Source organism: Podarcis pityusensis, assembly GCF_964106645.2.
Source record: "Podarcis pityusensis genome assembly, chromosome: 14".
Taxonomy (NCBI): Eukaryota; Metazoa; Chordata; class Lepidosauria; order Squamata; family Lacertidae; genus Podarcis; species Podarcis pityusensis.
The window spans coordinates 18,044,727-18,071,360 of record NC_138039.1 but is presented as its reverse complement, the minus strand read 5'-3'; the positions used below and the strand labels follow the sequence as shown (position 1 = coordinate 18,071,360).

At 43.8% G+C, this 26,634-nt stretch overlaps 2 protein-coding genes across 4 annotated transcripts in view; both read left to right on the top strand.

The window, feature by feature from the left end:
* The first annotated feature begins 1,645 nt into the window (after positions 1 to 1,645).
* NHLRC4 (NHL repeat containing 4) lies at positions 1,646 to 6,128 on the top strand. The gene is made up of 2 exons (XM_080982038.1): positions 1,646 to 2,880; positions 4,055 to 6,128. Exon 2 carries the CDS (start codon positions 4,064 to 4,066, stop codon positions 5,162 to 5,164), a length of 1,101 nt encoding a protein of 366 aa, XP_080838164.1. The 5' UTR covers positions 1,646 to 2,880; positions 4,055 to 4,063; the 3' UTR covers positions 5,165 to 6,128.
* Positions 6,129 to 7,008: 880 nt separating this feature from the next.
* PIGQ (phosphatidylinositol glycan anchor biosynthesis class Q) overlaps positions 7,009 to 26,634 on the top strand; it is a 33,111-nt gene continuing 13,485 nt past the window's right edge. The window contains exons 1-5 of one of the 3 annotated variants that reach the window (XM_080981979.1): positions 7,009 to 7,087; positions 12,684 to 13,384; positions 18,180 to 18,311; positions 20,392 to 20,512; positions 26,005 to 26,131. In XM_080981979.1, coding sequence (XP_080838105.1) covers positions 12,711 to 13,384; positions 18,180 to 18,311; positions 20,392 to 20,512; positions 26,005 to 26,131 — 1,054 coding nt within the window. In that variant the 5' untranslated portion in view covers positions 7,009 to 7,087; positions 12,684 to 12,710. Of the gene's footprint in view, positions 7,088 to 7,618; positions 7,733 to 8,878; positions 8,898 to 12,683; positions 13,385 to 18,179; positions 18,312 to 20,391; positions 20,513 to 26,004; positions 26,132 to 26,634 lie in introns of those variants that run through there. The other 2 variants (XM_080981978.1, XM_080981980.1) reach the window with 2 other exon arrangements.

Below are 26,634 nucleotides of genomic sequence, written 5' to 3'. Positions count from 1 at the left end.
TCACCTAGGAAGCTTGATGGCTGCATGGGGATATGAACCACCATGGCTGTTGGGATCAAAGATGTTCTCTAGGCTGTATACAAAGTGCTGTATACCTTTAAAGCACATTTGAAGCACATTCTTTGCCTCAAAGAGATGGTGGGCCATTTGCTGGACAGGGGTCCCCAGCCCTGAGTAAACATTACTGAAGACTCATGGCCACGTGGGACAAAGGTGGATAATATTGCACTATATTAAGTGCAGTGCAAAACATCCATATTAACTCTGCTCCTGGCTGGTTGTGGAAAAATCATGCCTCAGCAGTGCTAACAGACTCTAGTGTGGAAACAATCCTGTTCCTAAAATGTCAGGATTTTTATTATTATTTTTAAACCACCACAAAGCCCTATGATGCTCAAAGGAGGGATACCTGAAAAATCAAATTAAAAATGATTTGAGAAAATCACTCATACATTTATTCCACTTTTAAAAAATAATCCATTTCTTTCTCCATGGATTACCCTGCGATGACTATTCCAAATACCATTCCTCAGATAGTGATAGGCTTCCTCCTTATCTCCAAATTAAATGCATTAATGCATAACTTAATTTATGTCTACTCTTCGTATATCCCCATTTTGCTTTGTGCTGGATTTCTCATTTTAAAATATGCATTGCAATGAAGGTGTGCAAGTTCCCCTACCAACACCCACATCCAGCACTCAATACACTCAATAGTTTTTACGTTACGTTCTCTCATTTATTAGTTGGACTGATGGATCCTTCTAGTGGTCATCATTGAAACTGCAACAAAACCTTTGGATTTAGAAATTAGGAGGTGCTTCCAGGCCTGTGTTTATAATGGAATGATGTTTCTCAAACACATCTTCTCTTCTCTTCTCTTCTCTTCTCTTCTCTTCTCTTCTCTTCTCTTCTCTTCTCTTCTCCTTTCCTTTCTGCATCCACATGATCTTAGTGACATAAACGTGTCAGCCTTTATTCTCCCTACCCCATTTAATCCAGATTTACCAACTTCAAGAAAATAAATTTGATTTTCTTAATTAAAAACAACAACACTGTCACCACCCTTCTGTGATACCTGAATGACTCATTTACAGTATGAAGCCCTCTTCTGGAAGCACCCTATGGTAAGAATGAAAATCTTAAGCATTATGAGGTTTCTTTCGAGTCCTCCTCATTGCGTTTATTTTTAAAACACATTTATATAAACAGTTTAAAACATCAACAGTGCATACAGAAAATCAATTCAAATCCAATATCTACTGGGATAATTCATATTCCACATTTAAATGCAAATGAGTATTGCTTTAAAATGTGGCAAGCATTTGGGTGCCCTCTTGCTCACTTGCCTGAGAGGGACCCTGAATTTCAGCCCCGTCCTGCCTTCCCTGAAGGCACCACAGGAGCTTTCCCATACACCTCCTTCATTCTCCATGCCTCAGCTTCTCTACCTGTTCACAGTCCTCAGCCTACACCCCAAGACACTACTTCGGCTCATGGGGACCATGTACAGATCAGCTTTATTAAAGAAAGCCAATGTAATGTAGCAGGTACAGCAGAAGTGTGCAAACTGTGGCCCTTGAGATGTTTTTGGCCAATGGTCAGGGCCAATGGGAGTTGTAGCCCATCAACATCTGGGAGGCCAAAGGTTAGCCACCCCTGCTTTACATAATTTCTAGTGCTTCCTTGTATGTTGTCTCAGTAATTATTTCAACAGCCTTATTGGTAGTGTAGTGAGGGCTCCCATCTTGGATGGCTTTAAAAGCCGATTAGGAAAATTCATGGAGAAGAAGGCTATCAGTGGCTACTAGCCCCAATGGCTGTGTCTCCTTATGCGCTCAAAGGCAATATAGACCAGGGTCCGGGTGGCCTGGGTTCAAAGCTCCGACACAGCAACAGCAAAGCTCACTGGTTGATCGGATGGCAATCATTATTTCTCTCTCAGCCTAAGCAACCTCACAAGGCTGTTGTTGTGAGCGTGAAGCTGGCACAAAAATATAATTAATAAATGGATTCGCGCACACCCTGCCTTACAGGCGGTAGAGGTAGATAAGAAATGGAGGGGACAGGGGACCATTTTGTGCTTCCCACTGGAGGCAAAGAGAGCCTAAGCACGAACAAACCCATGGCCGAGGTGTCGCTAGAGGCTTGGGGGTGGCTTTCAAACATGCCTTGACAGGCCTTCAGCCTCAGAAAGGTGAATGGGCGCCAGAGGCCTAGTTGGTATGTTTGTTTATCTCAGCGTTTAAAGCAACAACAAAAGGTCAGAGTCCGTTGCCGTGGGAGATGCTTTTTTTTTTTAAGCCTCCCACAGCCTTCCCACTGTCCAGCTGAGACAGGCTTATTTACTTGTCAACTTCAGTTATTTATTTCATTTCACCACTGTTGAAGAAATAGGTCCAACTCAAAACGTGCAGACCCAGCAACTCAGGGGATGCTGAACTGAGAGGAAAGGAGATGCATTTGCAACTCTTGCTTGTGCAAAATACACGGTGGGTCACGGTGGGTGGCTTCCGGGTTCCTGGACCTCTTGCAATATCTTACCAGAAGTCAGAAGCCGCAGCCCCACAACCGTGATAAGTAAGGCTTTGGTTGCAGGGCAGGGGCAGCACCTTCCTGTTTTGCCTTAGGTGGCAAAACAGGATGGGCTGCCCCTGGGCTCTTGTCTATTTTAACTTGAGTGCCTTTGTGTTTACCCTGGCAAAACAATCCTATTGACACAACCAATGGGCAGCAAATTCCTGTCACTAACAACAGAGCCCTGGGAAACTTATCTCAGTGGTATATTTGAAGGGAAACAGGATAATACTCTAAGTCTCTCTATAGAGCAGTTTGCAAACCAGGGGGGAAAGAGAACAGTCTGGGCAACTTTGATCACAGGTAAGTAGTCCTAAACTTTCTTCCCTACTTCAGCTAAGACTATTTACTATTTGAGCCTGTAGTCTGGCAGTTTGGGCTAATGGTCTAGGCACCTGGGTGACAGATAATACCCTGCACTGCTCAGCAAATCCATAACCCCAGGATTGCTCAAAACTGTTTTCCCCAGAACAGAAGTAAGGTAAAGGTAAAGGGACCCCTGACCATTAAGTCCAGTCACAGACGACTCTGGGGTTGCGTCGCTCATCTCACTTTATTGGCTGAGGGAGCTGGCATACAGCTTCTGGGTCTTGTGGCCAGCATGACTAAGCTGCTTCTGGCAAACCAGAACAGCGCATGGAAACACCATTTACCTTCCCGCTGGAGCGGTACCTATTTATCTACTTGCACTTCATGCTTTCAAGCTGCTAGGTTGGCAGGAGCAGGGACCGAGCAACGGGAGCTCACCCCGTCGTGGGGATTCAAACCACCGACCTTCTGATCAGCAAGCCCTAGGCTCAGTGATTTAACCCACAGCGCCACCCAAAAGCTTGAGCTCAGCTCAAAAGGTGGTATTAGATAGAGTTGGATCCATTGGGAGATGGATAGTGATTTGCAGTAGATCCAAAAGGGTTTCTTATGTCACCTCCAGTCTATCATTATTCTGTGGGAGGGATTTAATCACATACTGGAAATTTAGGGTTGTGTACACACTATGCCTTTAAAATCCATTCAAAGCCCATTTCCCCCCTCAAATAATTTTGGGCACTATAGTTTGCCCCTTGCAGAGTTGCAATTCCCAGCAAACCCTTAAGCAAGTACTGTGTCCAGAATTATTTGAGAGAAATAATGAGCTTCAAAGGTGATTTAAGCATGTAGTGTATACAAAAATAAAAAGAATCCTGGACTTTTTGCAGCTTGGGGGAGTGGCAGGGTTAAAAGTATGCAAAGGGTAGGGACATGGGGGAGAAATATGATTCAGTTCACATTTAAAGGTGAGGCTGCTTAAACCACACTTAAACAATACACAGACTGAAACAGCATCATCCTTTGAGATTTGCACTTCTTTAAATTTTGCAATGCTGTTCTCCAGCCAAGCACTAGGGTACTGTGTGCATAAAAATGCATATATTCATAATAGCAACATACAAACTGCATTATATTTTTGAAAACTGCTTGTGGTTTGTCTTTTTGAAAGGGGGAAAGGATGGATTATACCTTGGAAGACACACAACGGAAGGAGAAACTTCTGAGGACTGTTTATGCCCTCCAAGTTAAATCAGATGCCACATTTCAGAAAGCCAGCCCTCTCCTGAACAGCCACCCTGGTACAGGCATGGTGACAGAACACCAAGTGCACCAGCTGGCCGAGAAAGCCAAGGTCATCTGCCATGACCTGGACAATATCAAAAACTCCCTTTACTACCGGCAAGATGAACTGGTGCAGCAGATCCCAAACCCCAACGGCAACCATTATGGAGGTGTGTGTGGAATTCACTGCTCACTCGATGGCCTTATCTACATGACTAGTGAAAATGCACCAAGGGTTCACTTCCTCAACCGCTCAGGCCAAACTTTTCAGTCTATACCATGTGTGGAATGGAAGAAGAATGAGACTTTTTTGCCAGAGGACGTGACCGTGACTAGGGCAGGGATGGTGGCAATTACAGACCTGGTCAATGGGACTGTCCGCATCTTCAACAACCACTCCAAGTTCTCCAAGGGAGAATGGCTAAGAATTGGAAAGTTTTGTTCCCCCAGGGGAATTGGAGTGGATACATCTGGAAAGATTTTGGTGGCCGACTACACGGAAGGAAAAGTTCATAGCTTTGCCCTTGACCGTGCTTTCAAGGTGCAAAGTACCCACTCTGTTTCCAACCTGCGTGGGCCACGCTACGTGTGCTTGGCCCCAGAAGGAGGGTTTGTGGTGAGTGAAGAATGTGGTGATGTCAAGCTCTTCAGTAGCAACCACAAACTGGTCTCTTCCATCAGCAGCAAATATGGCCACTGCTTTGGCAATCCCTCCGGGGTCTGCGCTGATAGAGAAGGCAACATCATTGTGGCTGATGAACAGCACCAGAAAGTCCACTTGTTTCCCAGGAGTGGGTCTCCCATCTGCCTGGTATCTAAAGGTCTGCAGAGACCAATGGGAATAGCTTGTTCCACCCAGGGGTTGCTGTTAGTTGCCGATAGTGGAGATAACTATGTCAAAGTCTTCAAGTACCGTGTGAGACCCCATTACAGCTCTGACAATCTTTGTATACCTAGTGACAGTCCAAACCTAACACCTAGAGGGAGAGCAGAGTAGGATTATTCCATCATTCACCTCCAGGCATCTTCTGCATTGACCTCTGCCACACTACCTCATCTGACAGTACAGTCAGTTATCCAAGTTTTTCTAGCACTCAAAAGGACTTGCTGCAGCAAACTACACCTTTGTCACATGGTGGACTCAAGCTAAACAGCTTAGATCCCAATATCTGACCCATATCCATATCTTGGATGTTATGACTGGCAGAGGGGGCCCTTTTGGTAGTTCCAGTACCCTCAGAAGTTCAAGGTGGCCTGGAGAGGGCATTCTCTGTGGCAGCCCCTACATTGTGGAATTTCCTCCCCACAGAGATGCGACTGGCACTTTCATTATGCCAAAGACACACCTTCTTCCTGGCCTTTGACACGTGATATATATAGTTTTAGGGCCCGTGCTATTCTCTTGACTGCAATTTGTTTTAAAATGATTTTAAATCACCCACCTGTGATTCCCAACAAGTGGTATTCAGAGGCATACTGCCACTGACAGCAGAGGTAGAACATAACCTTTGTGGCTAGCCCTAGCTGGCATGGGAGTTGTAGTCCAAAGCAGCTGGAGGGCACTTGGTTGGTGAAGGCTGTACTACCACATCTGAAGCTAGCTTAGGGGCTACAGGGCAGGCTGTGAAGCTCATATAGTTCTGTCCTCCAACACCAGCCATTGCCCCTGGCATCTAACAGTGACTGTCACACCCTGCCCAATGGTAGGGCTGGCCCAGTATAGCCCTTGAGGAAGAAACCTGGTTCTTCTAAAGAGCCAGAGCCTTTTAGGAGCCACAGACATGCCATTATTATTAAAGAGAAAGTTTTCTCTAATGTATGTTTTCATGAAAAGTAAGATTAGCTGAATTATATTTGTCACTGGTAATGTTAACAACTAGAGTAAATTATAATAAAATTATCTGATCACAGACCATAGCGGACTGTCAGAAGGTCAAAGTAATAAAAGAGGTCAAAGACTCCCCACTGTTTCTTGTCTTATTTATTTTGTTTTTATTCATAACGTTTAGAAATGGATGCCACATATTGCACCATATTAACTGGGAGGCAATTTGGGGTTTACTTTCAGAGCAAAAATATATGCTGTCTACATTTCATATTTTAAATTGTGACTAACTTCATTTGTGAGGAATGTAAAGGGATACATTGATACATGCAATTACGATGAAGCAATAGGAAAATAAGGGCAGAAAATGTTTAAATGATCCATGCATGTGTTGCTTTGTCAGCATTTTGCTTATTAACATCTTCCTCTATTTCAATAGAGAATGCCTGCAAATAGAGGGCTCTAAAGTTGCACACATGACCACCTTATTATTCCAAATGCACTAACCTAAAATCCAGACTTTTCTCCTTAATTTAGTATATCCAGTTGCTGACTGCCAGTTGCTGGGAGAACCCAGCAGAAGAGCTACATGGCCCTTGAGTCCTGCATGTGAGCTTTCCACAGGCATATGGTTGGCCACTGGGCAGGAAAAGCTCGGCCTTTGGACTAATGACCTGGTAGGAATTTGTTTTCAAAAACAGGTAACAAAAACAATACAATGAATGTGATAAACACCCACATCCCTCACTCACATGGGTGAAGTTGCTTATTATGGATGGTTGCAAATAAGACATACAGGAAGGCACAGAACAAATTTCTAGTGCTATCAGCTTCCAACAGAAATGTGAAGGCACAAGCTACAGTTCTCAGAATTAATAGAAGAGACGAAGCTTATCAAAAAGAAGGGAGATGCAGACATTGAATTGGAGGGAAAGAATGGGTTCCACCCAGGGGTGTGGTATACAACGGCTGAATTTTGTATGCCTTCCCCAGTTTTGTAGAGGAAATTACTGGTAGTTACTCTTGGGAGCGGGAAAGAGTATTCTGCTGTTTATAAACCTGTTCTACCTTCTGGGATACTTTAGGCTTGATCAGGTCAGTATGACATCACAGGCCAAATTCATGTCAGATATAAAATACCTTGTTTTTGTTTTGCTAGCTTGGGGTGTACTGCCTTAGTACAGAATCTGCTTGCATTTTGGCATCACCTGATATCTTTAAGTGGATTTCTTTTATTGTTCTGCTATTTTATTGTAAGCAGCTCTGAAAGCGTGTGGCTTGTAAATTCTTCAGATTAATTAGTAAATATAAATAAATCAAAGGTACATTAGCTCTCTCATATTTCTTTTAAAGTCTTAGAGAGCCTTAGAAAAGATTTCCCTCCTCAACAGCTGGGGATACTGAAAATGTTCGTAGGAAAAAAAGAGCTGGCAAAAAAAAAACCGGGCCGCTAAATGGGACGAAATAAATTGTTTTAAAATGAGTTGGTAGAATTTCTTACCGGAAACCTCAGGAATCTGCTGCCCTTTTTAAAACAATGAACTCAATCAAACAGAACGCCACTTCAGGAGACCGGGGGGTCCGTCCGGAACGCAATTAGGCAAGGACTTTACGGAGCGCTCTTAGGAACGGACTGCGTCTCCTAGCAACCGGCCTGTAGCACCCGGAAGTGGCTTGAATGTCAAGAGGAGCGGGCTCTTTCTTTTCTTTTATGCCTGCTAGAAGGAGTAGCGGGAGGAAGTAAGTGTCGTCGGCGAGCGGCGGGGAGTTCTGACGGCTTGGGAGAGAAAAGGATGCAAAAAGGGGGAGGGGGAACCGCGGCGTGGCATGGTGGGATGGAATTGGGACCAGGGTTGCCAGCTGCTGAACTGACCCAATGACTGGGTTGCTCTGCGGCCATTAGCGGGTGCTAGTATGTTATCTCTATGCCTCCCCCCAAATTTCACCTGCTCTTTCCTGCAAAATAAGCCTCTGTTAAAGGCATAAGAGCCGGACAGGCAGGTTTCCCCCTCCTGGCTAGTTGGTCACCGTAATTGGGCTACTAAGGCTTGTGTGGGTTGTGCGAGGCTAGCTGAGTTATACTTGTGCATATTGCTGCGTTTCCCAAACCCGAGGTGACTGAGAATTGTGGCTTCTGTATAGTGGAGTAGTAGTGGAAGGGGGGCGGGAATCCTCCAGGCTGGAGAAAGGCACATAGGCTTATTTATTAATTAATTACACGTTTATTGTGCGCTTCTCCCACAAGGTTCAGAGTGGTATCATTCCCTTTCTTCCCCTTATCCTCATGACAGTCTTGTGAGGCAGGCCAGGCGGAGAGAGTGAGTGACTGGCTCAAGGTCACCCAGTGAGCTTTGTGGCTGAGAGAGTATTGGAACCTGAGTTTCTCTGTTTAATAATACTCATAGTTCCCTAAATTCCATTCATACTGGCTCTAGCATCTGGTTTGAGGTATAAAATGCTTAGCCTTGCTGAGGCTATGTAATTCTGGTATTGATTGGTGTCTGAGTGGGATACTGCCTGAAAACCCTGTGCATGCCACCTTAGGTTATCTGTTGGGAGAAAAGGCAAGATTACACCATGCAAACTCTGTATGCTGAAAATTCCTATTTAATTGCAAATCAAGGTGCATATGCTATCCTCTACATTGGGACTACTTAAGCCTTTTTTATTTCTAAAATTATATTTTGGGTTTTTTAGTGTAGAGAAAAGGTGAGTAAGAGGAGACATGATAGAGATGTATAAGATTCTGCATGGTGTAGAGAAAATTGATGGAATGAACGTTGTGCTCTCTCTCGTAACATTCAGGACAGAAAAAAGAAAGAACGTCACATCACGGTGCATAAACTACAGAATTTGCTCTGACAAGAATTAGTTATGGCCACCAACTTGAGATGCTTTAAAAGAGGTTAGACAAATTCATGGAGGAGAGGACTATATCAATGGCAACTAGCCTTGCTGATAACGTTATACCTCCTCTGTCAGAGGCAATATGCCCGTGAAAGCCAGTTGCTGGCAATCACAAATGGGAAGAGTGCTGTTGCCTTCACGTCATAGTAGGCATTAATTAATGTGGCATTACCTGACCCTACTATGTTTAGACTGCTAGAGTGAGAGAAAGGGAGATACCTGTTTTCTGCCTTTAAGTCAGTGTATATCAATGTCAGGGAGCTTTTTATGTAGACTGGGTTTCATGTGACAGAAAAGCACTTGGGCCCAATGTCATATTACAGTGAAATGTGGCCAGTCCTCCACATCATCTCAGATAGCTGCGCACCTTTGCAACACTTGTAAACTGTAACCCTCTCTTATTTGAATTTTGTATCAGTGCTTATGTGAGCTACAAATCTCTGCCACAAACTCACCAAAAAGCCTTATGTGAACCATTCTCTCTTTCAGTCCAAGCACCCCATTGGCAAAAGGATATAGTGATATTGACTTACATTATAGGGTTGCTGTAATAATTACAAGATAATGTATATGAAGTGCCTTGAACACTCTAAAGTGTTCATGATGGGGTAATGCTGCATTTGGATGGCCTCTGTTTCTGTTTGATACTGCTGAGTTATTTAAAGTGACAGTGTCAGTTAGTTCCAGTGGTCCGTTTTGCTCTCTCGGGGATATTCTCAATCCTACCTATCAAGGGTTGAACCAGGATCTTCTGCCTGTAAAGCAGGTGTTCTGCCCCTGAGCCCTTCCCCTGATGATTAGAATCACTTTGCCTCTGGGGTGGTGATGATGATGATTTATTATTTATAACCTGCCCTACCCTGGATGGGCTTCCTTGGAATTATGAAATTCTATCCTGATGAGCACCTAATGGTCAGGGCTCCCTTTACCTTTACCTATCCTGATGAAGGCCCAACAAAACTTGCCCTTCTACTCATGGGGTTCTTTTTTGTATTGTGGGGCATTGATCAATGGTGGTGGGGAACAATCAGGGTCAACACACAAGTAAAAAGCACCTCTCCTGCTTGTAGAGAGCTTTCAAAGTATGGATTGGGCCAGTTGACAGCCAGCTCTATCCACATATTCACTGTTGAAGGTAAGGGCCAGGCTGCCTTAGAAGGGAGAGTTTTGAAGTGTCCCAAGTTGAAGCATTTGTAGGGCAGGGGACAAATCCTTACCATTCCCTCACCCGCTGATTCCTTCCTCCCCACACATAAATTCTCCAAGACCAACAGCTTTTAAGCCCAAGCCCCCTCCCCCCAAATTTCTGGATCCTTTTCTGATGGAAAAATATGGGCAGAGAAAGGGCTTTTATAGTGAAGACCTAGTGGTATGGAAAAGATTAAGCCTGCCTTTCTGCCTGCCTTTTATTTTCTACAAATACCCTCTCTGCCCCTGTGATCTACCAAACTTTTGTTTGCCAATATAATGTGTAGTCCCCCCCCCCAAAAAAAAATCCTGCTTTCTTGGAAGCTCCAGCTTGTCCCTCCACCCAAAGTATGTGCGTAAACACGCGCACACAAGTATTTCAGAGGCCATTGAATGCTTCTTTTACAGTCCACTGGAGGGGAATTGCAACACTATGCATTTTGTTGTTTATTCTTGTTATAAGGTGCACTCTCTGCCTGCAGCTGTGCACCCAAGATCTTCCTGGCTGCACACATCCTCTAGTGGTTCCTCAACCCTTATATAAGTGAAAGGACTGGAGAGGAATTGGCCCTTAGTACCAGTAACAGTGGTCCTCTCCACATTACAAGTAACGGGACATGTACCAAGCAGACATCCCTTTTCTGCCTCAAGGGGTTGGGAATTCATCCATGAACAGACATTGCCTCCTGCATCATCATTTGACAGGCTGGTAGCGGTGGTGGTGTCTCTGAGTAGATCAGCCAGGGTGAAGAGAAGCATTCGGAATGCAAACAAATTGCATTTCTTTTCCAGAGCAAAATGTCAGAATCATAGATATTACCGTAGATCAATTGGAAAGTTTTAGCAGGGACATCTATTTTCTGTATCTCTCCCTTTCAGTATATATTCCATAAACAGACAGTAAGGTTTCCTTTCCAATCACTGGACCCATCACAGAGCATACTGCCCGAGGGGTGGTTGGAGTTTTTTGCTTTGCTGAAGGACAGAGAAGGACAATGTTTTCCGGATGTTGTTAACTCTGGGCTTGCCCCCACCTTTGCTGCTAATGGTGTTTCTGTTTGATACTGCTGAGTTATTTAAAGCGACAGTGTCAGTTAGTTCCAGGGTCAATTTTTCATTTCTGTGTATAAAAACTGAAACATTGATGTCACCTTAGATTTCAGAGTGATTTTAAAAAACTAAATAATGCAATATATGCCTGCCTTAGTGCCTTTCATCTGAGGAGTCTGCACTACTTTATATAGTGTCTCACATAGGATATATGTAGACTCACTCCCTTTGTTACTGGCCTGGTTCTTGTGCCTTTAAGGTAGAATTGAACCAATTAGCAGCATGAAACTAAGTGGTAGGAAAACCTTCACATTTTAAATGCGTATGCATCAAGCTGCTGTTCAAAGCACAGGTGAAAGGTAAGTGGCAAAACCTATATACAAGGCACAATTAATAGCTGTGCCTGATAATGCAGAAAGTTAGCTGGTGCAACATTTTCCTGGCATGGATGTAAGTGGTGAGAACAGCTTTACTGGCTAAGTTTTTGTGTTGTGCTGCTGCTAAAGGCATAGCAACCCTGCCCAAGAAAATGCTGACAACCTTAGCCACAAATTGTCAATAGGTTTGTCAGTACTGACCTAATGAAGTTTAATGACATGAGCATGGATGCATAGGAATATAGGAAAGTGCCTTACACCAAGCCAGATCATTGGGTGACCAAGCTGAGTGTTGTCTACTCTGACCCACAGCAGCTCTCTGGAGTTACAGCATGGGCGTTCCCAGCCCTACTTGGAGACACCAAGGATTGAATCTGGGACCTTCTACGTGCAAGGTAGATGCTCTAGCACTGTGTTATGATGAACACAGTGCATCAGGAATGGGCTTAGAGTAGATCCTCAGTGTTCTCAATCTGAGGATGTACATGAGAATATAAATACAGTGGTACCTCTGGTTACAAACTTTGCTCCAGAGGTTCGTTCTTAACCTGAAACCGTTCTTAACTTGAGGTACCACTTTAGCTAATGGGCCTCCTGCTGCTGCCGTGCCGCTGCCGCGCGATTTCTGTTCTCATCCTGAAGCAAAGTTCTTAACCCAAGGGACTACTTCAGGGTTAGCGGAGTCTGTAACCCGAAGTGTTTGTAACCCGAAGTGTTTGTAACCCGAGGTGTTTGTAACCCGAGGTACCACTGTACATACATTTTTGGAGTGAAGCCAGTGTTTGACTAGACATATCAAATGAAATGTTTTCCTATATGTAAAACACACTTCTTATTTTGAAGTATAACTCACAACTGGATTTCAAATTTGGATGATTAATCTGATACACTGTGGCAGTTCTTAGGATGGTTAGCATAAATGTCTGGGGGGGAATTCCTATGCTGGCTATAGAGTTTCATTTGGTTGCTTTGACTACATTTTTAGAGTTGTTTTTAAACCTTTTGGCTTTTACAAAACCTGGCCAGGTACCTGCCATTCTTCTGCCATCTTCAAATGACACTAGCACTGTTTCTTAACTTTAGTTAACATTACCACTCTCTTGGTTTGCCCCTTGTGCTTCGACCCATAAGTATTAAGCATTATTTGCGTGTGTGCTTTTTATTTCCAGGCTTTCTGATTTCCAAGCTTCCAGATCATGGTGCTTAAGATATTCTTCCCCATTTGCTGCTCAGCAGCTGAAAGTGGCCTGCTGGTTGGACGATGGATCCCAGAACAGAACTCCGCTGTTATCCTGGCTGTGATCCACTTCCCTTTCATTCCTGGTCAGGTAAAGCAGTATCTCTCCGAAATGCAGCATGCAACACAAGTCAAGCTGTCTGTGCTGGGCTCATGGACTAAAACCAAGCAAGCAAAGGAAGAGAATTTGGACAGGTTCCTTGAAGACCTTGGCACCATTTTTTCACATGACCCCTGGATCCAACTCAGCAAGGAGAAAGGAAGCAAGTTTTGGAGCTGTTCCGCCTCTTGGAAAGACTCTAATGGCAATGAGGAAGATGAAAATATCTTGGTTTATTATGACCAGCGTAAAGTGATGCTGTCACAGCTTCACCCTGCACAGGACCAGGTTGTTTCTTCTGATCAGAGGACAGTGGAGGCTTCCAAATTAGTTGCCGTGTTTGACACGGTTGCAAAGAGCAAGTTACTATTCATGAAGGACAGGTATGACGAGGGGCCTGTCAAGCTCACTCACTGGCAGTCAGAAGGAGTAGAAGCCAGTATTATTGTGGAGCTGCTGAAACAGGCCTCTGTTCCTGCATGTATGCTGATAACTTTCCTACTTTCACTTGTGTGTGGAGTCTGCAAAAGCAGGTATGTCATGTGTGATGAATAGGAACAAAATCAAACACATTTTATGCATAGCTTAAATCAGAAAGTTGGGTTTTTAAAAATGTCTGTAATATTTTGACATGCAATATTATGTTTTTCTGGTCAGTTTCCTAGTTCAGTGGTTTTCAGAGACTTCATATTGTCAGAAAAGTCATATGCGCACAAGGAAAATAAAATGGAGAGGCATCAATTCACATTAACAATACAATAAACATCAATACATCCATCTTAATTTACACGTACAGATCAATACATGCCACCCACGCTAAAGGCTCCGCCCCTGGTAAGTACCATCCAAAGCCCAGGGGCATGTGGGACCACAAAAAGTGTCCCATCAGAAGGCCTCAGTGATCAAGGTAGAGCATAAGGAATCAGGCTATCCTTAAGGTACTTTGGGCCCAAGTTGTCTAGGAATTACACATGTATAGCAGTAAAGTTGTTTGGGGTTTAGGAATGTATAGTGGTGAAATTGCTTTACAATGGATTAAAAACCAAAACTAATCTACAACGTTTAGTTATTTATTTCAACAATACATTTATTTCAACGCAAAGTGCCAATTCTGCCACTTGAAGCAGTCGAGTGGGCACATATGGGGCAAGGCAATCTCGTAGGTAAACTGGTGCCAAGTTGTTAAGGGCTATATATACTAATGGTAACACCTTGAACTCGTCCCGGTAGCAGATCACCAAGCAGAGCAGACCTCTGAGCACAGATGTCATATGCTGATAAGGCCTCATTCCTATCAGCAATCGTGCTGCAGCATTCTGCACTAACTGCAGCTTCTGGAACAAGTGCAAGGGAAGCCACACATGGAGCACATTGCAGTAATCTGGAAGTAACCAGTACATGAACAACTGTGGCCAGGCTCTCCTGGCCCATGGATGGCCATAGCTGTCAAACCAGTCGCAGCTGGTAAACGGCATTTCAAGCCACTGAGGCTACCTGAGCCTGCAGTGACAGAGCTGGATCCATCAGCACTATGAACCTGCTGTGAAACACTGTTTCATGTTTACTGATTCGCTGGCAACAATACCTGTGTTTCATGCCACATGTCAGAACTGTCAATGAAAGAAGTGTGTCCTTAACAGTGTACATTCCCCAGGTAGTCTTGACTGGGCTGGAGCTCCCTGGCTTCTGAACATGGATCACATTTGACATGTTTTCTGTAGATGTCCCTGCTGTGAAAGTGGTTGTTATTTGAAGTGTAGACTCCAGTGGCAGCTGGTGCCTGTTAGAACTGGAAGATCGGAAGGCAGGGAGGCCAACAGGAGGTGAAGCCACGGTCAATGATAGGCAGAGCTAACTAGTTCTACATTTGTCCCTTCTCTTGCTGAGTTCAGCAAGGGGCAACACAGAGGCTAAGGAGGGGGAAGATGGCTGCCCCAATCCCCAGCCCTGTTGAAATGCCACTGATGTTGGATTCTTCCCCTGTTTTCAATGGGAAAGCCTCTGGAGGATGGCCAAGTGTAATTCTGAATGGAAGTGAAGTTTAAAAGCTCTCCCCTGTAAAGCTCAGCAGGCCTTCAAGTGAGATCAGGTTGTGCTGCCAAAACCGGGGGATTGAAGTATTGTTTCCAAGCTGGTAAAGGGCAGCTTTGATTAATTCCATTTGGATACTAGTTACCTAAAGCATTCATGAGCAAACCATTGCAGCAAGTGTTGCCTCAGGCTATAGAGAGTAGAACTCCTCAACAGGTTTCCAACCGACTAATACTGTCATGAAATATTACAGCCAGCTTTTTCATACTTCCTGCCTGATGTGTAAAACTTGTAGCTTTCAGCGTGTCTTCAAATGCCTGGGGGGAACACCGGGGCAGGAAGGGAGGTTTTGTGTCAAACTCTTGTGCATGCAGATGAATCTCTGCTACCAGAGGTAATCGGTAGAGCCAGTGCTTTTTTTTTGGGGGGGGGCTACTCAGGAATATGCATAGCCCTAAATATTTTGTGAATCTTTTTACTTTTGTATTTATTTTCCCAGATTTGAACTATAAAATTGTGATTTTCTTGAGTCAAAATGAGAGTACTCCTAAACATTATTTATTTATTTATTTATTAAAGAAAAAAAAAGCACTGGGTAGAGCTGAAGCAGTTATAGCAGTTCTGGATGTGACCAGTTTCTAGCAGCTCAGTGGAGCATTAGTTGAAGGTCAGATCATGGAGCTGCAGGGAATCAAGTGGTCTGTAATTGTCTGGGAACCCTTGGATCCCTGTTTACTCTCTGGGGGGCCTCCTGTCTACCTTATTTGGGTGAACGGGAAGACCCTTCCCTATGCAAGAGGTTGGAGAGCAGGCTGCAAGTCACAAGGGAGGATATGGACTGCACACACAACTTTGCTGTCCTATTATTTATTTATTTCATGACCTGCCCTTCATTAGCATGTCCCAGGGTGGATTAATTAAGTTAAAAATTAAAAACAGTTTAAGACAGTATAGTCACTGAAACAGGGTGTGCCATAAATAGTATAGACACCATTCCTATATGATGCTTGTAATGCAGCTTTTCAATTGAAGCGGAAAATTTCAGCTTTTGCTTGGAAAATTAAATGAAACCACACTATAAATGGATGCCAATATAAGTATAGAAATCTATCTCACAGGAGTCGTCCCCCCCATACTACATTGAACTATATCCTGCTCTTTAGCACCACCTTATGGCATACTCTGGGTATGACTGACATTGGATAAAATTCAAAGAACAGATTGATGGGCATTCATTATTTTATAGTGTCAGAGAGAAGGACGAGGGAGTAGCCTTTCACTCCTAAACTGCAAATGTGGTTCTCTATCAATTTCCCACCAAATTGCAAAATCTGTGTTGGGGCAATACCTTTATTAAGTCAACAAAATATAACAAAATAGTATACTTTTTTTAAAAAAAAGTTTTCTAGAACCCTCCTTCAGGCTAGTTATAATGAAGATAGATAAGAGTTCGGGAGAACTGAAATGCTTGCACACTATTTTGTGATACTTTGGCTGGCTAAATAAACATACAGTGGTACCTCGGGTTAAGAACTTAATTCGTTCTGGAGGTCCGTTCTTAACCTGAAACTGTTCTTAACCTGAAGCAGCACTTTAGCTAATGGGGCCTCCTGCTGCCGCTGCGCCACCGCTGCACAATTTCTGTTCTCATCCTGAAGCAAAGCTCTTAACCTGAGGTAATATTTTTGGGTTAGCCGAGTCTGTAACCTGAAGCGTATGTAACCCGAGGTACCACTATATTGCTGTTATACAGAATTTACTCCTTTTTTCTTTTTTACTTTTTGTATTACCAGAAAATTGTATTCTGGAATAATATCCAGGCCAAATAAGCGTTTTTGGTCACTGAAACATAAAGGAGAATTCCATGAGCTATCATATTTATTTAATGTGTTACAGGATGTGAACTGGTTTTATATATATGTTGCAGAAACTAATGCCGATAAGGAATGAAACAGAAGAAATATATTATCACAAGCCTTAAAGGGGAAGCTGTTTGATAAGGAGATATGGTTTTTTACAAATGTAATCACATTCTCCATTAAAAGCAACATGGGTTGAAGAGTTTCTAGGTAAATCCTGCTGGTCTTTCTGCTCTGCATTTAAAATATTGAACAGAAATCTTAATCCTGGATTAAATAATTCAGAAGGCCTAGTTGTGTTCTCAGGTGGAAATGGGTTAGTCCCCCCCCCCCCCCAAAAAAAGAGACTTACGGTTTTTCTACAGTTCAGCATGCCACAAGCAAAAACATTATCTGAAAAGCACTTTAGAGCTCCTCATAGTCTGTTTAGGATTATACCATCCTGAATAATCTGGTGTCATATTCAAATGGTTGCTAATTCCAGATTATTCATCATTAAGTTTAACAGTGTCCTATATAATTAATTAAACTGATTGAAGGTTGCAACCCTAGATATTAGATTTAAAAATGTAAAACAAAAAAAAACACAAAAACAAAACAAAACCCATGCACAACATTTTCCACACTTCTGTTTCTATTTTGTGCTTTGGAATTCCCTTGTGGTAAAATAAGGTCCTGCAGACGGTAATTCTGAAATAAAAGGAAATATTAAAAGGGAATTATGTTTTCCAACATGACTTTGTATGTCTCCCTATTTATGTCTCCAAGAAGAGCAGTTAGCCCTAGGCTGCTGCCACCCATTGGGTCTTTTAGAGCAATCAACAAGCGACACTTTCTTTCCTCTGTCACTTCAGATGTTGTTACCAGGCAGGCCAATTGAACGGATGTGCGTTCATTTCGCTCCAAGGTGGTGGGCTGCAGCAAAGTGCAGAATAATTCGGGGAATGTGAGCGGGGAATTGCCCTGCGCTGCATTTACTGGGGATGCACCTCAGCTTCCAGGGTGGGGCAGACAGAGATGAGCTCTGAGGCTTTGAACCTGACAAACCTTTTGTGAAGGGTAGCTGAAAAGGCCTCAGGGGCTGCCCACCATGAATTCTGCTGGGCTTTTACCAGCTTAATGGTTATTACTGATGCCTTTGAGCCGATACATTTGTGTGACAACCAGGTAACAATGGGAATGTGTAACAGTGCAAATCCAATCTGGTGGCATGTGAACTGTTCATTCATGAGAGATCCCCTTCCATGGAGGCCCAAATGGCTGGTTGAGGGGTCTGGAGAAGACATGGATTCTGGATGTAAAGGTATTATAATGTGATCACTGCAGCATTTCAGAATTTTCAGGTGTTTTCATCTGAAGAAGCATGGGGAGTCCTGGGAATCTTGCACAATCATTTTCATTGACTGACATTTTTGCCTTTTTTGGTTTTCAAATCTAGAGTGTTGACGTTTTGGCCCTTGTCTTTCATCTGGAGCAAGCTGTCAACTTGTGAGCAGCTGGGGCACCGGCTGCAGCACCTCCAAATTATCAGTAGCAGGCGGAAGGCTCCAAATCAGACGCAGCTAATGAGGTAAGGCCTAGAGGTGGGAATTCTCCTGGTAGATGTGAACAGGTCTGTGTCCAAATACATCAAAACAAACTATGCTATTCACACAAAAACTCTCACAGTTCCTATTAGTAGTATTGCCCAGGAACCAAATAACTACTCCAAACATGCCCAGGCACCCTGGCACAGCCCAGTGAGATATTCTTTCTCTCTTTCCTTCTTGTATATGCTGATCTGTGACAAGCTGGTAGGCAAATCCAACTTCACAAACCCAGCCTGTTTCCAGCCCTTACAGCATTCAAGAAAGATGTGGACATTTGTAAGCAATAACTACTGAAATCTTAAAAGCCAGGAGCATTGTGTCATCTGGTGGCCATTGGGACTGGTAGGATGGAAAGTTGGGTAGCCAACAGGAGGCAGAGGCAGAGCCAATGGCAGACAAAACCAGCTAATTCTAGTTTTGTCCCCATCCTCCACCCTGCAGAGTTCTACAGTGGCAGTGCTGAGGTTAAGAAGGAAGAGGCAGTGCCAGCCTCTGGGCCTTTTCAAAGTAAAGGCAGGCAGGTAGAGGCTGGCTAAAGACAGAATGAGGATGTACCATGTACCCTGATGGACCAGCCGCCATGCTTTGTCATGGCCTTGCTCAACTTGGAAAGAGCTCCCTGAAGCTAAAAACTGTGGGATATGTTGATTAACTATAGCACAGAAATGCTTAGGGCTGACTTTGTGGGGTTTTTTATGAGTGAGGTGGAAGACTACTATCCTGTTGCCCAAAATATAATTGCTGTCTGTTTGTCTGCTTTGGTCTTTTTCCGGAAATGCCTTTCTGTTCCATGATGCTTATGGTCCATACAGCTGCACCTGAGAGTTTTAGATTAGAACATATTTTTATGTGTGCCCCCATATTCCCACCCACACAACTTCCATTTCTGTCTAGCAGAAAAGAGGTTGCCCAGGAAACAAGCCTGGCAAGCACTGACGCAGCTGTTGGGAATATTTGTACCAGCGCCTACCTTCTGCTCCTTCCCCAGCTGCAGTGACCTCAGATACCCCCTTGAGAACATCCAGCATTTCATGACCCAACAACTACATTGTATGCCTTATATTTTTATTTGACTTGTTGTTGTTGTTGTTGTTGTTGTTGTTTTTGGTTGAATCGCTTTGGGTTTTTTGAGTTTTGAATCTTCTTAGCTCCGAAAAACCAATCCAAAAATTGTATTTTTACCTTTACTGAATGAACTGATCCAGTCCCATGGACCACTCTACCAGATGCATACAGGATCTGCTGGCATAATGCAGCTGTTGGAACATCTGATACCTTGTATTGAGTCAAACCCATTATGTCCATGTAGCTTAGTATTATGTACACTGACTGACAGCAGCTCTCCAGGGTCCTTCCGCATGCAAGGTGAATACTCTACCAGTGAGCTGCAGTCTTTCCTCATAATGGTGGTGTGCAAATAGTTTTATCAGAATTGACCCCTGTGCCTGCCTCAGTGCTGAGTGATGCTGGACTGTCAGAGCTTGAGTCAATACAGCCTTTGCCAGCCTGGTGCCCTCTATACATTTTAGACTACGGTTCCCATCAGCCCCAGCCGGCACAGCCATAGGAAGCTGATGGGCATCGTACTCCAAAACATCATGAAATCGCCAGGTTGGCGGAGGCTGAATTAGTGTAAAGTCTGAACTGGGAAACCATCATTTGGATCAGCTGACAGTCCCAAGAACCAGAAAGCATGGTTTGCAAACCCACTTCAAACCATGGTTAGTGCTGTGGCTTGGTGTAATGTCTGAATTGACAAGCATTGTTGCTTTTGTTGTTTAACCTCCAGAAGCCCCTGGAGGTGTAAGTAAAGAAGCAGCTCTAAGCCATGGTTTTACCTGCCTGTTTGGAAATTTTAAACTATAGTTTGTGTTCTATAGGCAATTAATTAATTAAAAGCATTTATACACAGCCTTTCAGTAGGAACTAATTCCAATATGGTTTACAATAACAGCATTAAGTACAATAACAATATTAAGAGAAAAAATATGGATTGCCAAAAATCTAGCCATTCCTCTCTTGCCTTGAACCTGAATTTATTTATTTCTACCCTGGTTTCAGAAAAGCCAACATATTTCTTTCTCTTCTGATTGACATGACTCTTGGGATACTACTGATGTCCTGGCTGTACCAGAAGAATCGAATTGGTCATCTTGCCAATGCCCTTGTTCCAATGGCTGATGTAAGTTTTTGGCTGAGCCTCATACCCCTGAGGCCAGCACTGTAAGGATTAACTAAAAATGACATCAGCTCCAATATGGTGATGGGTCACTTGCCAAGGTGTGTCTGGCACTTTCATTATACGGTTTTCATTGTATACTGAAGACACACCTCTTCATCTCTTTACCCTGGTCTTTGACATCTGGGACCTGTATTTTTAGGACACCCTACCCCAACCCCCACTCTTCCTGTGGTTGTAATTTGTTTTTAACTGTTTTTAGTGTTGTATTTTAAATTGTATTGACCTGACCTTAGGGTGAAGACTGGGTAATAAATCCATAAATCATAAACACTAGCAGTGCAGTGAGGATTCATAGAATTGTAGAGTTCAAAGGGATCCAAAGAATCATCTAGTCCTGCTCTCTGCAATGCAGGAATCACAGCGGTGCGGTTTGGGGAGAGTTCCAGGGCCCAGATACAGAGGTTTGGAGGCCCGCATTTGGCACTTGGGCCTCACGTTCCCCAGCCCTGGTTTAAATAAATAAATATTCTACCTTCTACAGTTTCTAGAGAAGACAGTTGTCCGTGTCTATTTTATAGCAACCCTACATAGCAGAAAACACACACCTGAGTATTAATCCCCTTGCTGAGAGACCCTTCTGCCTCTCTCCTCCTTTCCCAATGATGCCACACATGGAGGCAATCAACTGCCTGCACTGCAGGATCAACCTGGCATCTGAAAATCAAGATGTGCTTTTCCTGGCATCAGTTTCCTCCAGCAGAAGCAGTTTTGGAATGAGTCCTGAGCATTTGATGGCTCATTGGGAACTCCTGCTCTCTCACTCTCTCTTTATGGTGCAAGTTTGCTTTCAGCCACTGAATGGAGCAAAGTTGCCTAGGAAATAAGGTTCATGTGACAACAAGGACCTAATTTAAGTGTTCCTTTCCCTGAAATTCAGTGAAAGAAATGACTAGCGCTCTCTTGCTTTTCTGTCTCCCCTCATTTTCTCTTAATGAACCGTTCAGCCCAGACTGGAATAGAGTCCTACAGAATCTGGCAGTATAGCTGCTTTACAAAGAAATTACTAGGCAATGGCCCATTTTTGTGCGGCAAAAGCAAGGGTGGGAAACCTTTTTTTTTGGTCATTGAGAGATGCAGTCTCTTGGTGGTGATTTCTCAAGGCTGCCTACTAGAGGTGGGTGGAGCCAGAGTGTAAAATGGACAGGAGCAGAGCCCAAAATGGGTTGTGCCAGAACTGAAGGATGGGCAGGTCCCATCCCCCCACTTCTCTCTCTGCCTCCCTCCCCCCCCCCCATGTTTTTCCTCAATACCAGCATGAAAGTAGGCCAAGGACCACATGAGGGCTGAGAGTCAGACATTTAACAAGGCTTCTCCTACATCTCTTTTCTGAAGAGCTGTCCAAAAGCTGGCAACTTGCAAAGGCAAGTCTCCATCTGATTAGACTTTGGGTTGACTGAATATGATTTGTATTACCTGCTTCCAAAAGAAGTACAGCCCCCATGTACACTTCAATGGAGCTTGTGCGGCCAGACCTTCTAGTGCAGGTGTGTGGGACCTTTGGCCCTCCAGATGTTGCTGAACTACAACCCCCATCATTCCTCGCCATTGGCCCTACTTGCTGGCTCTGGTGGGAGTTGTGCCCCTTGTTAGCCACTGGGTAAGAAGATACTTTTGAGATATTCCAACCCAGGCCCCAGCATTTTTCAGACCAGCCCTGAATCCTTTCATTGTCAGGCATGCTTAATATGAATGACTGCAGCTAAAGACACAGTCTATTTCAGGCTGTGGGTTCCCCACCTCTGATCCTTTCCAAAATGGTTAAGCACTGGGGGTTTCATACTAGGCTAAGTTGAAAACCACCGTTTTATGGATCTTCAATCCTGTGGACAGACATGCAAAGCTGCAGGCACCAAGAGATTCAAACACGTGCCATGCCACAAAATAGCTTTCCTCTATCTTGGATGTTTAAATCTTTAATTCCGGTGGATGCTCTAAATATTATATGAGATCTGTTTCTAAAGTGTCTTGCGCTTCCCTTTGGAACAGCAAGTCAGTGGAAGACAGCAGTGGCACAGATCAGCCCTGGATCCTAGCCAGCCAGGCCTCAGATGGGAGCGAAACCGAGGGAGATGGCACAGTCAGTTTGGTTATTAATGAAAACTGCTCTAGCCTGTGGCTGAATCTTGAATGCCAAATGCTGTGTGGCAAACATGGAGATAACCTCAAGTTCATAAATCATAGAAACTAGAGATCTGAAGCCAAATACTCGGTTCATTTATTTTGAATCAGAACACAAAATCCAGCCCTCCTAGGCTCCTTGGCCTTCAGTCATTCCCACTGGCAGCATTCAGTCTCTCCTGTCACTAGACCCTATACCAGGCTCTCCTCCACCAGTGCCATCAGCCTTTTGCTGCCTTCACAACAGCTGTGCTACTTGACAGCATCAGCACAGGAGTGTTCCTGAGTACTAAATACCTTGAAAGGATTTCCTGTGCTTGTCTCTTCTCTTCTTTCAGTATACGTGAGTTTTCCATGCCATTTTGCAATTCTCTTCCTGCCACTTCCGTCTCGTGGCCAGAAGCACACAGATTCTTCCCTTGTTGAATTTTACAGTAGGTAATAGCATGGTGGCACTAGAATATTGTGGACAGTGTATGGAAGGATAGAGTGCTACCAAGGCTGCATGTTTGAGGAGTGGGGTGGAGAATCTGCATAGCAGATCCAATGTCACTTCAACATGGTAGTGCAATGTGGGGATAGCAGGAGGCACAGGTGTGATTTTCTTTCCCCAGGAAGCATTATGAGGCTGGATCAGGCCAGCAGCCCATCTAGTTTAGCACCCTCTTCTCATGGTGGCTAACCAGAAGTCCATTATGGGAAGCTCACAAGAGGCACTCTCTCCACCTGAAGTTCCTAGCAACTGGTAGTCCAAGTCTGTGGCCTTCACTACTTCTTGTAATAGTGAATGCCACAATTTAACTTTGTGCTGTGTGAAGGTCATAAGTTGTAAAGAAGACATGCGTGCTGTATACCCAACTCCATCCCAGGCACCTCAGATGTGATGGTCCACTCCAATAAAGTATTGCTAGCTAGCTCCACTCGAGCAGCATCAAAACCCAGAGGTGCTGAGCAGTCGAAGGGCTGATGGCAACGACATGTCTGCCACTTCTGGAAACACAAAGGGTAGTGTAGCAAGTGGCCTTCAGTGTAGACATAAAACTTGGCTGCTAAGCCCATCCCAGGATAATTGTTCTTGCTACTTAAACAAAAATCCATCGTAGCTGTATCCATCACTGATGCTTCAGATGAAGGCTTAAAGACAATGAAATATTTAACAGAGGAAAGAATCCTTAACTGCCACTGTTGAGGCTCCAGATTAATTGCAGAATACCCTTCATAAATGTCTCTAGGTCAGCTGATAAGTAGAGCAGAACTACTTATCTTGGGAGTATGTCTTTAGGCATGAGCTGTACTTTACTGTAAATAGAACACTTGCTGTAAGTAAAACAATGTGCTTGTCTCTAAAGGGTAGCAGATTTCTAAAGGTTGGTCTCTGGGATTCCCAGTAGAGTCTTCCATGCATTTTCAAAGAATCTTAAGAGACTCTGTCTTATCAGGTACACTTGAGAAAAGGCAACTATTTTATATATATATATATATGACATGTTCAATATACAGTGGTGCCTCGCAAGACGAAAAGAATCCGTTCCCCGAGTCTCTTCGTCTTGCGGGTTTTTTCGTCTTGCGAAGCAAGCCCATTAGAGGTTTAGCGGCTTAGCGCTACAGTATTAGCGGCTTAGCCGGCTTAAAGATCAGCTGATAAGCGGCTTAACGATCAGCTGATAAGCAGCTTAGCACCAGCTGTTAAGCGGCTTAAAGATCAGCTGATAAGCGGCTTAGCATCAGCTGTTAAGCGGCTTAAAGATCAGCTGATAAGCGGCTTAGCCATCAGCTGTTAAGCGGCTTAAAGATCAGCTGATAAGCGGCTTAGCATCAGCTGTTAAGCGGCTTAAAGATCAGCTGATAAGCGGCTTAGCATCAGCTGTTAAGCGGCTTAAAGATCAGCTGATAAGCGGCTTAGCCATCAGCTGATAAGCGGTTTAGCGGCTTGGGAAAAGGGGGGGGGGAGGAAAAAAACCCCGCAGGAACTCGCAAGACATTTTCGTCTTGCGAAGCAAGCACATAGGAAATTCGTTTTGCGAAGCACCTCCAAAACGGAAAACCCTTTCGTCTAGCGGGTTTTCCGTCTTGCGAGGCATTCGTCTTGCGGGGCACCACTGTATTATCTTATTTATCAGCCTTGGAAATAAGCGCACAATAAGTATTTATTCCTCATACGTTACTACACCTCCTCGTGTTAGTCATTATGGGAAAGAAAATAGAAAACCAAATACTGGGGGTGGGGGGAATCCTGCCCGGTTTGGAGGTCATTTTAACCAACTATAGGCAACCAGGCATGTGGCTATTTGCAAGACTGAGGATGAAAGAAATATGATACCTCAAAGGTCAGATAGCATGCAGGATTGTCTGTTCTCTTCTTGAATTTCATTCAGAAGTTAGCTAAAACAAAAAGAAATACTTCTTCACCCCATGCATAGTTAAATTATGAAATTTGCTATGTGAGGATATAGTGATGGCCACCAACATGGAAAGCTTTAAAAGAGGATTCAACAAATTCACTAAAGAGAAGGTTCTCAATGGCTCCTAGTCATTATGGCTATATTAACTCCATTATGGGAGGCCATATGCTTCTGAATGCCAGTTGCTTGGGATCACAAGCAGGAGAGATCTATTGCATGTGTGTCCTGCTTATGGGCTTCCCATAGGCATCTGGTTGGCCACTGTAATAACAGAATGTTGGCCTAGGTTGGCCTTTGGTCTAATGTAGCAGGGCTCTTCTTGTGTTCTTTTGTAAGACTCCTTCCATTTGAAACATGTCAGGCCCTGATAAATTATTTCTAATGCCCCTTTCATGTCCCCTCTGGCGTTCATTCCCATGGTGGTACCTTTCCTGTTTCCCTCTCTTTCGCAAGTCTACTGAATGGTGTGTTCTTAAGCCCACTGATGTTGATGGACTTTACCCAAGTATCCATTCTGTTTGCCTTAATTTGCACACATAGCTCTTCCTAAGATGTTCTTTACTGTGCAATGTTCTTTTTCTGAAGACCAGATGCTCTCCTCCGCTGCTGAATGTTTTGCTGACTCGCCAACTGGTGATCCAGTTTCTGGAAATGTGGTCTTCATTTTATACTATCAAACAACTTTTTCCCTCCACAACATGGAAAAATTAAATCCATTCCCACCAACAAATCTCACTGTGTACTCCAAACAAGCTGAATGTTTCCAGTACAACCATGAAAATATTATTTTTCCTTCCACAAAGGAAAGAGTAACAGAATCTTTCAGATGATCTCATCTTTTTGCGGGGAGCACGTTGCACACAGAACAGAACATCTTTCTGCTAACCCCAGCTGTTTTATCCTTTATGGTAGCATGTGGCCCAGCAGCTCCAGGACCTTCTGCAGTGGCTGATGGGTGTGCCAGCTGGTTTGAAAATGAACAGAGCTTTGGACCAAGTGTTGGGGCGGTTCTTCCTTTATCACATTCACCTTTGGATTAGTAAGTGCACCTGCTTTTACCTGTGATTTAAAATGAGAGAAAGAATTTTGTGAACTTTTCCAAATGCAAAGGATTTTACTTTCACTTTTAAAGTAAGGTCATATCCAGCGTTCTTCCTGATTTGTTTGCAAATGACTTTGCATCAGAGCAAGTGCTGTCAGACCATTTCCATTGCATTTCCTCATCACTTTCCTTATTGCAGAAAGACTGATCTTTTGGAGAAGTAGATTTCCCCAAATTAACTAGCGATGCCAGCAAAATTGCTACGTTCTGGTAGCATTTGAAGGACCCAAGATACAAGGCAAATCATGCAGCAGTTGTAGTCCAATGTATCAGGAGGGCACTGGAATGGCAAATACAAATACAGAGCCTGTCCATCCACGAGGAGGTCAGCTTTTGTGGCCAAATGTGCTTATAGTCCATGGCCTATTGTCTGGAGGACAGAGTGAATTTGGACTCAAGAATTAAGCCAAATCTGTTCCATCCTTGTCCTGTGCTTAACT